Here is a 12,810-nt window from a genome sequence, read left to right as displayed (position 1 = left end):
AGTGGAAAATCTCCTACCAGGCACACCGAAATTGTTCTGCCTCCGGGAAAGAAGAAGGAGGGCGCCACGGTTAACAGGGTCCAGGCCGGAGCCTGACGATTCCCTCTTTCCCCCGGCTTATGGTGATTGACACCCCTGTTGCCTTTGCCCCTGTCTGCCCGTGGCTGCAGTCTCCCTGGAGGGAAGAGAAGAAGCCTATTAGTTTTAAATCCCCCTTTCCCCAATTCCCCAGTTCTTTTAAATATTTAAATTCAATAAAGCTTGTTTTAAATTTTACTCACCTGTTTCCGTGTTTGTCTGGTCATTGGGTTGGCTTTGGGGACCTCCTCGAGGTGGGAGTTGAAAAGGGGCGTGGCTTTAGTCAAACACAGCCAGCCCCTAGTGGTGACATATGTACAACAAAAAGTTACTAAAATTGTTAATATTTTTTATGAAAATAAACGTGTAATTTGAATTTCAGTTTAATTGTTTAAATGTGTCCAAAGTATCGAGATATGCATCGTATCGTGAGCCCAGCATCGAGATACGAATCGAACCGCGAGCTGAGTGTATCGTTACACCCTTACTGATCAATAGTATTGTGTCAGTCTGTAAGTCACGGGTTAAAGGTTATTGCTCTTCAGTTGTGATGATATTCATAATGTAGCACAGCCTCTCATACATAGATTTATTGATTTTAACATTATGAGTCTTTGTCATTTAAGATTAAGAGTAAAGTTATGTTCTGAATTTTTTGGGGTTTGTCTTTCTTCAGATTCAATGGACAAAACCAACGAAACAACTATAAGAAACAATGAAGAAATGTAGAGTTCAGTGTTTGTCTCTCTGTTGGTGTTTCTGTCTCAGTTTCTCATTATAGGAGCTGTATGGATCTGGTAAGAAAAAATATCAAGTAAAACTCAAAACTGCATAACATACAGTGAATATTCTGATATGAATTCAGATTGTTAGAGTGTGAATTTTGACCCTACAGGTTTTTCATCCGCATGAATAAATTGAACTCATCTAAAAACAAAACTGATGACACAAACAAATAGAGGTGAGAAAATCTGTATATCTGTATGTTAAATAAACTAATGGTCAGATTTTATAACATGATCTCTTTCTGTGTGTTTGTCATTGTTAGATGTTGCAGGTCTGTGAGTAGATCAGCTGTCTGTCCATCAGAACTACTGGAGTGATGTCACAACTCTCTTTATGACATCATCACCTAGCAACAGTCTCTCAGCAGTGACATCAGGCTGTTATTGAACTCAATGCTGTTTTTAGTTAGTTTAAGATTTTATATGCAGTTAGGAAAGTGTTTGTTTTTAGGGCTATTTTTTAGGTTATTAAGGCTTTTTTGGGTAATCTTCTTTTACTAACAAATAGTTGCTGTGATTTTGTCTCTTCTAGATGTCGACTCTTCGGTGTACTTAGGTTTCAATCAGGACTCAGTAGAAAATCATTTGCTTATTCTGCACTCTGGTCATAAATTAACCCTCAGAATATAACAACAGCTTGATCATTTTATTACCATTAAGGGAAAATTTAAAGCGCTTATTAAAAGTTTTAAGCTATTCTCAAGCTGGATTTTGTATACATTTACATAACATTTTTAGTAGTTACAAACAGTCAGAGGTGGGTAGAGTACCCAAAATCTGTACTCAAGTAAAAGTACAAGTACTTCAACAAAAATGTACTCAAGTAAAAGTAAAAGTATCAATCTAATTATTTACTTGAGTAAGAGTAAAAAAGTATTAGATGAAAAAACTACTCAAGTAGTTAGTTACTCGTTACTTCTGATCTGATAGAGGAGTAGCGCAAAAGCACTGAATTTCAGACTACTTGGAGGGTTTTCACAAACTTCTCCTTAAAAGTCTCATTGTTCTGCTTATAAACAAGTAAAGCAGCCTATCTCAGTCCTGCAATGGGTACATAAATATCACATAACGTGTCATTTGAGAAAAAATCTCAAACACACACACACACAGATGTTTTTCTGACGGTTAACTCTGTATTTATTTTCATGTTCCCAAAACAAACTTGTCAGCATCTGCCTTTAAACATGCAAACAGTAAACAAAAAAGAACGTGTGTGTCATGGAGAAACATTCTGGCTGTTTTATATGACAAAGATGGTCTAATGTATCTAAAGTTAAAAAGATTAAATTTAACAGTTTTTGAGAGACTTTTGATATGATTTTTAAAAGACAGTGTATAAGTGCAAGACGTCGTTACATTATGCTGTTCAGTTTGTTTAGTTTTGTGGGGAAATTCTATGGAAATGTGCAGATGTAAACGTGCTGTTTGTATGGTTTAACTTACACTAGGTTTGGTCATCGCTTGCACAAGAGTGCATATGGCAAAAAAACCTCATATAGTATGTGAAATGACCATTGATAGTGTTCAAATAGACATTACTGTGACTTACCACTTTAGGTTGGATCTTGAATTCCTGTACACTGAGATGTCAGCTCGTTTATTGAACAAAGCATGCATCGCATTATGAAACTATTCTTTTTGATCTCTTGGAGTGAAAACATAGACCGAAATTGAAGCCGCCATGCATGATCTGCCTCCGATATCTCGCACAACGCAGTTAACGCACAGTCGCCCTCATCTGCTTCTCCTATCATCTATGTGCGCGGCGCTAAAGGGTGACGCAGCCTGTCTCGCTAAACTTTCGAACACGCCCTATAAACTTCTCAGATGTATCAGGATTGCGAATGAATCTGAGTAAATCTGTTATTTTTCCTTTAAAAAACTGTAATGTATCAGATATTTGTGGGATTCCAATCAAGAATACGGTGACTTAACTTGGAGTAATTATATGTAAAGATGAAAATACTCGTAGTAATTTAAACTTTGACCCAATAATTAGGAAAACTAATAATAGATTCAACATGTGGTTACAAAGGGATTTATCATTACAGGGAAGAATCCTTTTGTCCAAGGCTGAAGGAATCCCCAGATCAGTTTATGTTTCCTTGTCACTTGATATGCCCTCTAAAATAACTAAAGAATTGGACAAATTACTTTTAGATTTTATTTGATTTTAAGAGGAAAGCACACTACTTGAGGAAAGAAAATTGTGCAATTCTAAAGATAATGGCGGCTTAGAGGTATTGAATTATGATACACTAAATAATGTATTTAAAATTAATTGGATAATACAATACTTAAAAAAGAAAGATAATATGTGGAATGCTTTCCCCAAATTCTTGTTTAAGTTAACACAGTCTCACCCCATGACGACACTTGACCATTCGTCAATATTTTTTGACGAACTGGGGACTTCAATACTATTACGTCCGTTGCATTCTCTTCTCCTATTTTCTTACCATTTTCGCGTCGGTTTAGGGTTAGATTACGCAAAATTAAACAGTGTACGCGAAATTAAACAGTGTACGCGAAATTAAACAGTGTACGCGAAATTAAACAGTTGTCACCTGGCGTTGGGGTTAGAAACAGTTGTCACCTGGCGTTGGGGTTAGAGTTAGGTTTGGGTAGGGATGTCATTATGTAAATCTAACCCTAAACCGACGCGAAAATGGTAAGAAAATAGGAGAAGAGAATGCAACGGACGTAATAGTATTGAAGTCCCCAGTTCGTCAAAAAAAAAACCCTAACTTTAAAAATCTAATGAATACACTGTTTGTTGGAAATAGTAATATCTTAAAAGACAACATTTCAAATAACTCTATTAGGAACCTAATACATGATGTTACATATCCTCCAGCTAGATTTTTTTGGTCATCAATATTTGGTGATTTAAATTGGCGCAAGGCTTGGAGAATGGTTGATAAATTTTTGGTTAATAACAAAGTAAAGGAAGTTTCATTTAAAATAATGCACAGAATTTACCCAGCAAAACATGTATTAGAGAGGTTTAAATTAAATATTGACTATTCATGTGAATTCTGTAATAATGAAAAAGAAACAATTTTTCATTTATTTTATCATTGTATTTATACCAAGATATTTTGGGTTGATATTGAAAATTTTATTACAAGAAAACTTAAAGCAACACTAAAGAACTCTGGCTCTTTGCTCCCCCTACAGGTTAGAAGCGTAATTGTTCATTACCACTGTCGTAAATACTGCAGCATAGCTGGCTCTGATTGGATTGTAGGTCTGCCATAAAGCAAGTTTTTGTAGTTTTCACTCGAACTACAGGACCACTACCAGACGGTTGGAAACTTCTTTAGTGCGGTTTTGGCCGATAGAGGGCTGCAAAGCGAATGTGAAAGTGCCGTTCACCGTTTTGAGTTGATGAACCACTGAAACTTTTTTGGAAACGTTATTTTAAAGTAAAAAAACTCTTTGGTGTTGCTTTAATACAGCTGTTAAATTGGGTGGGCCGGATATAATGATTTATGTTAATGACTGTGAAATAGAAAAGGACAAAGCATATGTTATTCAATTACTAATCTTAATGGGGAAGTTTCATGTACACAAAATGAAATGGTCTGGTGGTAAGCCCAATTTCGTCCATTTTCTCAACGAATTTAAACAATATTGTAATGTTGTAAACAAATGTAAAAATAAAAAAGCTTTAAGGGCTTCTAATATTATCTGCAAATTTGATGTAGACAAGTAATATGCACCACTTATGGGGGGGGGGTTGTTTGTTTGTTTGTTTTCTCTGGCTAACTTTGTTATTGTTTTATTTTGGATTACATTATCATTTACATATGTACATTGACAACATTTATGTACAATACATTGTTATAACTCTCTTGTTGTTATATATGTATGTATATATATATATATATGTATATGTTCATATGCAATAAAAAAAAAAAAAAAAAAAAACGCCCTATAAACTTTTAAAAAAATATATGTTCATTAATTATTACCATTTAACAGTAGCGCAGTAACGCCGCCGAATGTAGCGAAGTAAAAGTACAGTTTTTTCACTAGAAATGTACTTGAGTAAGAGTAAAAGTACATATCCTTAAATTTACTCTAAAAGTACTAGTTACCCAAAAAATGTACTCAAGTACTGTACATGTAACGAAGTAAATGTAATTCGTTACTACCCACCTCTGCAAACAGTATCAAAAGTCTTTTATATTAGTGAATCTTAATTTTGTTCTTTATTTTTTATTGTTTTTAATTGCATCTTTATGTATAATGTATCTTCTCTGCAAGGTCTCATTCAAAAACAGTTGGGAGACTTCAATAAAGATGAAATAAAAGTACATATAAAAGTTGATTTTGATTGGCCATTTACTGTTTTAAAAGGATAGTTTATTTAATCATAAAAGTGATGACATCATTTTGATCATGTTGATCTAAACCTGTATGAGTTTCTTTATTCTGTTGAACACATTAAGTTTTTTAATGATGTAAGCACACAGTTGACAGCAGAGGTGGACAATAACTTCATTAGTAAGAGGATTTTTTTTCTTTTCTGTATCGTGATCGTTTTTTTTTTTTTTTTTGCACGAGACAAACAGTCTATCAGTAATCACGCTAGTAGGGTCATGTGTCATGAAGTTCAGTAATTGGTTAACCAACTGGTGGCATTCACGGCAAAATGAACGTGATCCTGAGAGGGCGCATCCATGGCCGTAGAGTATGTCAGTATGAAGTATGGTCAGGCAAATGATTTTTGTATGTATTTGCTCACCTATTTTAGGCAAAAATTTTCTTGAAACATCACGCTAACCGTGTGCATGCCTGTGTTTAGTTAACTTCTTCATTTAGGTTAGATGTAATCAGTTCACCCAATACAGCCGAGTCAACTGCCTCTAGTGGACAAAAACAACACTGCACCAAATATACAAGAGTCTCTCTGTGGTGTACAGATCAAAATGATTTCCAAAGTGAATTCACTAAATAACACAAAAGAAAGTCATGTTTAATTTAAAGGGGTCACATCAACTTGAAAATTCTGTCTACAGTGGCATTGTTGAACTTTCACAGTTTATTAAAATAATGTTCTCAAAACTGTCACTGGGCCAGTACCCTTTGTAAAGACCCCATTTAGGAACAGATATGAGGTGTCAGTATGTACCTCGAGGTATTAATATGAACTCTATGTGCACAGGTGTTTTTAAAAGGGTACCGCCCCAGTGACAGCTAGAGATCATTTATAACATTTATATTATTACTGGGAAACATGAAGACATGATGCACTGCTGTAAATCTACCACATAAAGAATTCAAGTTTATTCCAGGAGAGGGTGACACACAACAGAGTCTAATGTACTACAACATACACAAAACAATGAGTCCTCAGAAACAGAGAGAGACTCTTAGTTTAGATTGACATAAATTGTGAAGGGAGGAAACTAACTTGAAATTAATTGTAAGTTATGTCAATATTAATTCACTAAACTGCACTGTTAGACATTTCTGTAAATTTTACAGCTATTTACTGTATATCACCCAGTATAATACTGCAAACTATTTATACAGTAAATAACTGTAATTCTCTGTGACATCAAACATCATATACAGTATTTTAAATGAAAGCCAAGCCAGCTATAACAATCACATCATGATAGATCCGCAGGAGAATGACATTAAAATGTTTTAATCAAGGGCAGGATGATAAACATCAATGTTTGTTTGCAGGTTCATTTGGTGCTATGCAGACCGCTTGGTGATGTCAAAGTATAAACGTGATTCAAAGCAAACTTCTGCGTGTGATTTCTTGAATCGCTTCACATCTTTTTAAAATGTAGCTTCAGATACAGCTTCTCAAACTGTCTTTTTAAGCACATTGTGTATTTATTTATGTCAAACAATCTTGCAGGCACAATGTTAACCACTAAAGGAAGCTCTTTATGTTGTAAAGGTTCATCTGTCCATGCAAGTGGGTATTTTTTCCAAGGCTATTTGATTATAGAGAATGAAAATAATATTTTCTTTGTAATTTAAAGAAAACATGAATTCAAAACTAACTTCATAAGCTGGCTATAACCTCTACTACGGTAAACATGAAGGTAAATGTAGTCATCTGTTGTTGCATCTTCTGCTATTCTAAAAATGTCTGTCTGTGTTTTAAACTGTATTACGAAATGTTTAGGGCGGTGTCTGAAATAACTCCATACCTTCATTCCATATTCCCTACATTAGTTTATAAAATGAGTAAGTGTTTACATGCACAAAAGGTTACGACGATACAGTTTACATGCACCCTAAACATTGCAATCTTATTTAAATGTTCGTTTACATGTACATTATAGAATCCGAACCGAAAGTATGCGCAAGCGCACAGCCAGGGTTGCCAGACCCACGTTTCAAAACCATCCGACTGGACTTCCAAAACTAGCCCAAAAGCATCCCAATGAATATTCACAGCCCAAATACCAATAACTTATCAACTAAATCATTTAATCTTTAACCCGCAGAAAAAAAACAACTGGTGGAAATAGTTTAAACAGTATCCCAAATCTAAACTCGAAAAAAGCAGAGGACTTGGCAACGCAACGCTCGCGACAGCATCTCTCGTTGGAGTTCACGCTTTACTCTGTATGAAAGTCAAAACCGAGTTGGAGTTGTTCTTAAGAAGTTTTCCGATATAGGTAATGAAAACACACTTTTCAAAAGAAACAACGCTATTTTATTGCAGGTAGTCTGATGTTTTGAAGGTGAACACAAACGCTGCAGAATATAGTTAAACGCGTGACCCCATTAATGCTGTTGTTGTTGCGCGTTTCTGGGACGAGATTCATATTATACGTGAACTTGGAGCGCAAATGTTCTGCGCATGTGCACAACGTATTTTTGAGAAAGTCACAGTCAAACTAACATTGTGTTTTTATCAGCAATAAGAAAAGTTCTTGTTTAATGTTTTGTAGCTGGTATATGTGAGTTTCTACAAAGAGAAATCATGAACTTCAGACTCTCATCACTGATCCTGCTGTTACACATTCAAGGTATGAAACACAGTTTTGTTATTATACTGAAAAACTTCAATATATATTTGTTAAAAGTATGTCAGATTTTAAACTAGTTTAGTCTAATTTAATTTACATCGCTGTACTCCAAAGGCTGGATTCTCCATTTGGATCAGTCTCTAAAATGTTTAAAGTGAGTTTGTGTATTTAAAACCGAACTTAGAGATTTGTGTTTGAGAACAAAATTGATGAATCTGAGTTAATATCCTTACAGGACTGTCTGAATCTCTCACGTCGCTCTGTAATTTTAATGAAGTTACATACAGTAAACTACATATTAATGTTACAGTTTCTTCTTCAGGGTTCCTAACATTGGATAACTTTAATGTAACCTGTTATGAACTGAATATTTGTGCTGTGAGGGGGAGACTGAAAAGTGTGCAGTGCTCTTACTCAAACATCAACATCAAAACTGGGTTCTGGTTCAGTGAGAAAAAGAGAACAAACTGGAGAAACAAAGATGAACCTGAAGATTTGACTTTAGATTCAGATTACTCAGGACGAGTTATTCAAGAGATCACTAAAGATTACTCAGAGCTCAGAATATATGATCTGTTAGAAAGAGACGGTGGAGAATATCAGCTCATGTTCATTACGAAGGATGGAGTTAAACATCTCAGCTCAGTCACAGTCAATCTAACAGTCACAGGTACATTTACATTCTCATCAGTCCAGTTAAACTCTTTTCATTTCTCATCTAATGTAAGATTTTGATTATTTAGTTTTACAGCTGAAGATGAATCCTGAATCTACAGGACAGCGAGTACAACTGAGATGTTATTCCTCCTGCCCTCCTGAATATGGTTACCGCTGGTACAAGAATGGAGAATATCTAACAAAATTGTTCAATAATCTAAAATATGTAATACAAGACCAAAGCATATTTGTGTCATCCAGAGAAAACACTGGCAATTATTACTGCTCTCAGCATTTTTCTGATCTCTCTCCATCTGTGTGTGAGTCTGACATTTATAAAATATTTAAATTAAAATGGAAGAATAAAATTGGTAATTTTCTTGTTGATTCATATACCATATGAGTGTGTTTGTAATTGATTGTGAATGTTACAGCAGTATTTTGTGACTCTTTCAGGTCTTTCTAACAGTGGCTGTTGGGCTGTGACTTACACCTCTACAAGAGTTTGTGCTTTAGTGGGATCAACAGTAGATATTCACTCTTCATACTCACATCCCACTGGAGATACAGTAGAGGAAACATGCTGGGATTACTATAAACTTGGTGAACTCAGAGATCTGCGTGAGGATCATAAGTTTTCTGGTCGTGTGGAGTATCTGGGAAACACACTGAGAATCAAACACGTCAACGTGAATGACACTGGATATTATCAGTTCCGGATCATCACTAACACATCAGATGAAGTTATTGGTAATCCTGGAGTCACTCTTACTGTTACAGGTAACTGCTCATAATAAACTCTCTGTAGTGCAGCACTCATTATACTGAAGCATTATAGCTCGAGTAGGAGTGTGATATCAGCATGACTATGATCAGCGGTTTAGGCCATGCTTTACCAATTGAGCTAAATCAAAATACGAGGCCTAACTTTGAAAAGTAGTTGACATGAACTCTTTTATATGAAATTTCAGATACACGAGTGAGAAGCAGTCCAGACCCTGTGATAGATGGAGAAAAAGTGATATTAAGCTGTTCAACTGAATGCCCTCTGGATAACAAACATACTTACATCTGGTATAAGAATGGACAACAGGTAACAGATGGATTGAGATTATTAAACAAGCTGTACCTGGACTCAATCAACAGAGAGGAGCTACAAGAGTATTCCTGTACTGTAAGAGGTAACACAACATCTCATCATACATCTGATGAAATTATATAAGAGATAGTTTTAGTCCTTGATGCTGATTGGTTTATTCACAGCTATGACATCATCACTGAGGTACTTTCACTGTGCAGCACTCATAGCTGATCATAAATATTGTGTCAGTTACAGTTTATATGTCAAACACTTCAGTATATCTCATAATGAAAGAAACATTTGTGTCATTATTATTATTTTCATTTTATAGAAACTGATTTATTAAAATATTTTACTCATTTGTCTCTGTGTCAGTCTGTAAGTCACGGGTTAAAGTTCATTGCTCTTCAGTTGTAATGATATTTATAATGTAGCAAAGCCTCTCATACCTGCATTCAGGTGATCTATCTGATAGATTTACTGTATTGACTATTTGTAATGAAGATAAAGAGTAAAGTTATGTTCTGAATTTTCTGGTGTTTGTCTTTCTTCAGATTCAATGGACAAAACCAATAAAACAACTGACAGAAACAATGAAGAAATGTACAGTTCAGTGTTTGTCTCTCTGTTGGTGTTTCTGCCTCAGTTTCTCATTATAGGAGCTGTATGGATCTGGTAAGTAAAAATATCAAGTAAAACTCAAAACTGCATAACATACAGTGAATATTCTGATATGAATTCAGATTGTAAGAGTGTGAATTTTGACCCTACAGGTTTTTCATCAGCATGAATAAATTGAGTTCATCTAAAAACAAAACTGATGACAAACAAATAGAGGTGAGAAAATCTGTATATCTGTATTTTAAATAAACTAATGGTCAGATTTTATAACATTATCTCTTTCTGTGTGTTTGTCATTGTTAGATGTTGCAGGTCTGTGAGTAGATCAGCTGTCTGTCCATCAGAACTACTGGAGTGATGTCACAACTCTCTTTATGACATCATCACCTAGCAACAGTCTCTCAGCAGTGACATCAGTGATGCAGTGATGTCATATACAGTGACATATTAATGACAGTTCAGTGTAAATAATCTAATATTCAAATAGATGAATTATTCATTGAAGTATTGAGTTTATCATTCAACAGTCTTGTGTCAGTGTCAGATCAACTGTAACATCACAATACATAAATCCTGTAAAAACTTTGCTATAGTGCATCTTTATGTAGATGATACTGTGATCTACTTTCATCTTCACTATAAGTCAGGCTGTTATTAAACTCAATGCTGTTTTTAGTTAGGTTAGGATTTTATTACAGGGCTGTGCTTTAATCTTGCAGTTAGGAAAGCATTTGTTCAGTTTATTTTAAAATGTTTTGTACTATGGGGACATTATTTACATGCATGTTGCTTGTCTCTTCTAGATGTTGACTCTTCAGTGTATTTAGGTTTCAATCAGGACTCAGTAGAAAATCTTTTGCTTATTCTGCATTCTGGTCATGAATTAACCTTCAGAATATAACAACAGCTTGATCATTTTACTACCATGGGAAAGTTTAAAGCGCTTGTATATGATTTATGCTTATAAAGAAGTGTATCTGTTATAAGAATGTTATTACTATAGGCTTGACTTTGTGTACATACATTTACATGACATTTTAGTATTTACAAATAATATTAAGAGTCCTTTTTTAGTGCATCTAAATTTTGTTCACTGTTTGTTTTTATTGTACTTTTAATTTTGTCTTTATGAAAGGTATGGCTTCGCTGCTTGGTCTCTCACAGGTCGGGGACACACCTAATGATTTTTCATACAGATTATGAATGTAATTTGATCATAACGACTGATCATGCAAGTGTTTCCCGAGCATTATGGGCATTCTTGGTTAAATAAAGATTAAATAAAATAGATATAAAAAAATCCTTGATTCTGATTGGTCAGTAACTGTTTTATAAATAAAAACATTTGACATTGTGCCATATTATTATTATATATGATGAATATAGTCACAAGTTGCAGCCCATCATCATCAACAGCACTCTTCAGCTGTGACTCTATTAACAGTGACGCCTCTCATATATGTGTCTGTGTTCATGTGATCTGTCTGATAGATTGACAGTATTGGATTCCTGATGATGTCTCATAGAGGTAACATATTTAACGAGAACAGGATAGGACCTAGAACTGATCCATGCAGGATGCCGTATTTAACCGGGGCGTAATATGACTCTCCCTTATTTACATAAACAAAGTTATAACTTATAGCAGTTAGTTAGATACGATCTAAACCATGCTAACGCCTGACCACTGATGCCAACATAGTTTTATAGTCTATTGAGTAAGATTGTCAAAGGCTGCACTAAGGTCTAGTAATATAAGAATTGAGATTTCACCACGATGGGATGTTAATAGGAGGTCATTTGAAACTAAGCAGTGCTGTCTCTGTGCTATAGTGGGGCCTGTACAGATCAAAATGATTTCCAAAGTGAATTCACTAAATAACACAAAACAAAGTCATGTTTAATTTAAAGGGGTCACATCAACGTGAAAATTCTGTCTACATTGTTGAACTTTCACAGTTTATTAAAGTAATGTTCCCAAACGGTCACTTGGCCAGTACCCTTTGTAGGTACAGATATGTGATGTCAGTATGTACCTCGAGGTATTATTAACTCTTCATGTGCACAGGTGTACTTTTTAAAAGGGTACCGCCCCAGTGACATCTAGAGATCATTTATAACATTTGTTTCTGACAGTGTATGGATTATATTATTACTGGGAAACATGAAGACATGATGCACGGCTGTAAATCTACCACATAAAGACTTCAAGTTTATTCCAGGAGAGGGCGACAGACAACAGAGTCTAATGTACTACAACATACACAAAACAATGAGTCCTCAGAAACAGAGAGAGACTCTTAGAGTTTAGATTGACAGAAATTATGAAAGGAGGAAACTAACTTGAAGTTTAATTGTAAGTTATGTCAATATTAATTCATTGTGATTAATCAAGTGCATTCCTGTCAACATTGGGATTTGAAAATAAGGGAAATTTGCTTTTTGTCATGTTTTCAGTACAAATATCTAACCATTCTTAATCAATATGTATTTTCTTGCAAAATGACCTGATAAAATTTGTCACAAAAAATATTAAATTTATGTGAATAAGTGCTTAAAACAAGCACAAAACTACCAA

The 12,810-nt window shown here is 34.8% G+C and overlaps 1 protein-coding gene across 4 annotated transcripts in view; it reads left to right on the top strand.

Annotated features, from left to right (window-relative positions):
* The first annotated feature begins 7,724 nt into the window (after positions 1-7,724).
* LOC129454154 (uncharacterized) overlaps positions 7,725-12,810 on the top strand; it is a 49,292-nt gene continuing 44,206 nt past the window's right edge. For 3 of the 4 annotated variants that reach the window (XR_012365704.1, XM_073861515.1, XM_073861514.1), the window contains exons 1-5: positions 7,725-7,873; positions 8,184-8,543; positions 8,617-8,850; positions 8,987-9,310; positions 9,502-9,711. Coding sequence is in view for 3 of the 4 variants with exons in the window: in XM_073861515.1 (XP_073717616.1) it covers positions 7,828-7,873; positions 8,184-8,543; positions 8,617-8,850; positions 8,987-9,310; positions 9,502-9,711 (1,174 nt within the window). In the remaining variant the exon portion in view is untranslated. The remainder of the gene's footprint in view (positions 7,874-8,183; positions 8,544-8,616; positions 8,851-8,986; positions 9,311-9,501; positions 9,712-12,810) is intronic. The other variant, XM_073861517.1, reaches the window with a different exon arrangement.

Source organism: Misgurnus anguillicaudatus, chromosome 23, assembly GCF_027580225.2.
Source record: "Misgurnus anguillicaudatus chromosome 23, ASM2758022v2, whole genome shotgun sequence".
Taxonomy (NCBI): domain Eukaryota; kingdom Metazoa; phylum Chordata; class Actinopteri; order Cypriniformes; family Cobitidae; genus Misgurnus; species Misgurnus anguillicaudatus.
Note: the sequence above shows the minus strand (reverse complement) of the source record. Positions and strands in the feature narration are given on the sequence as shown.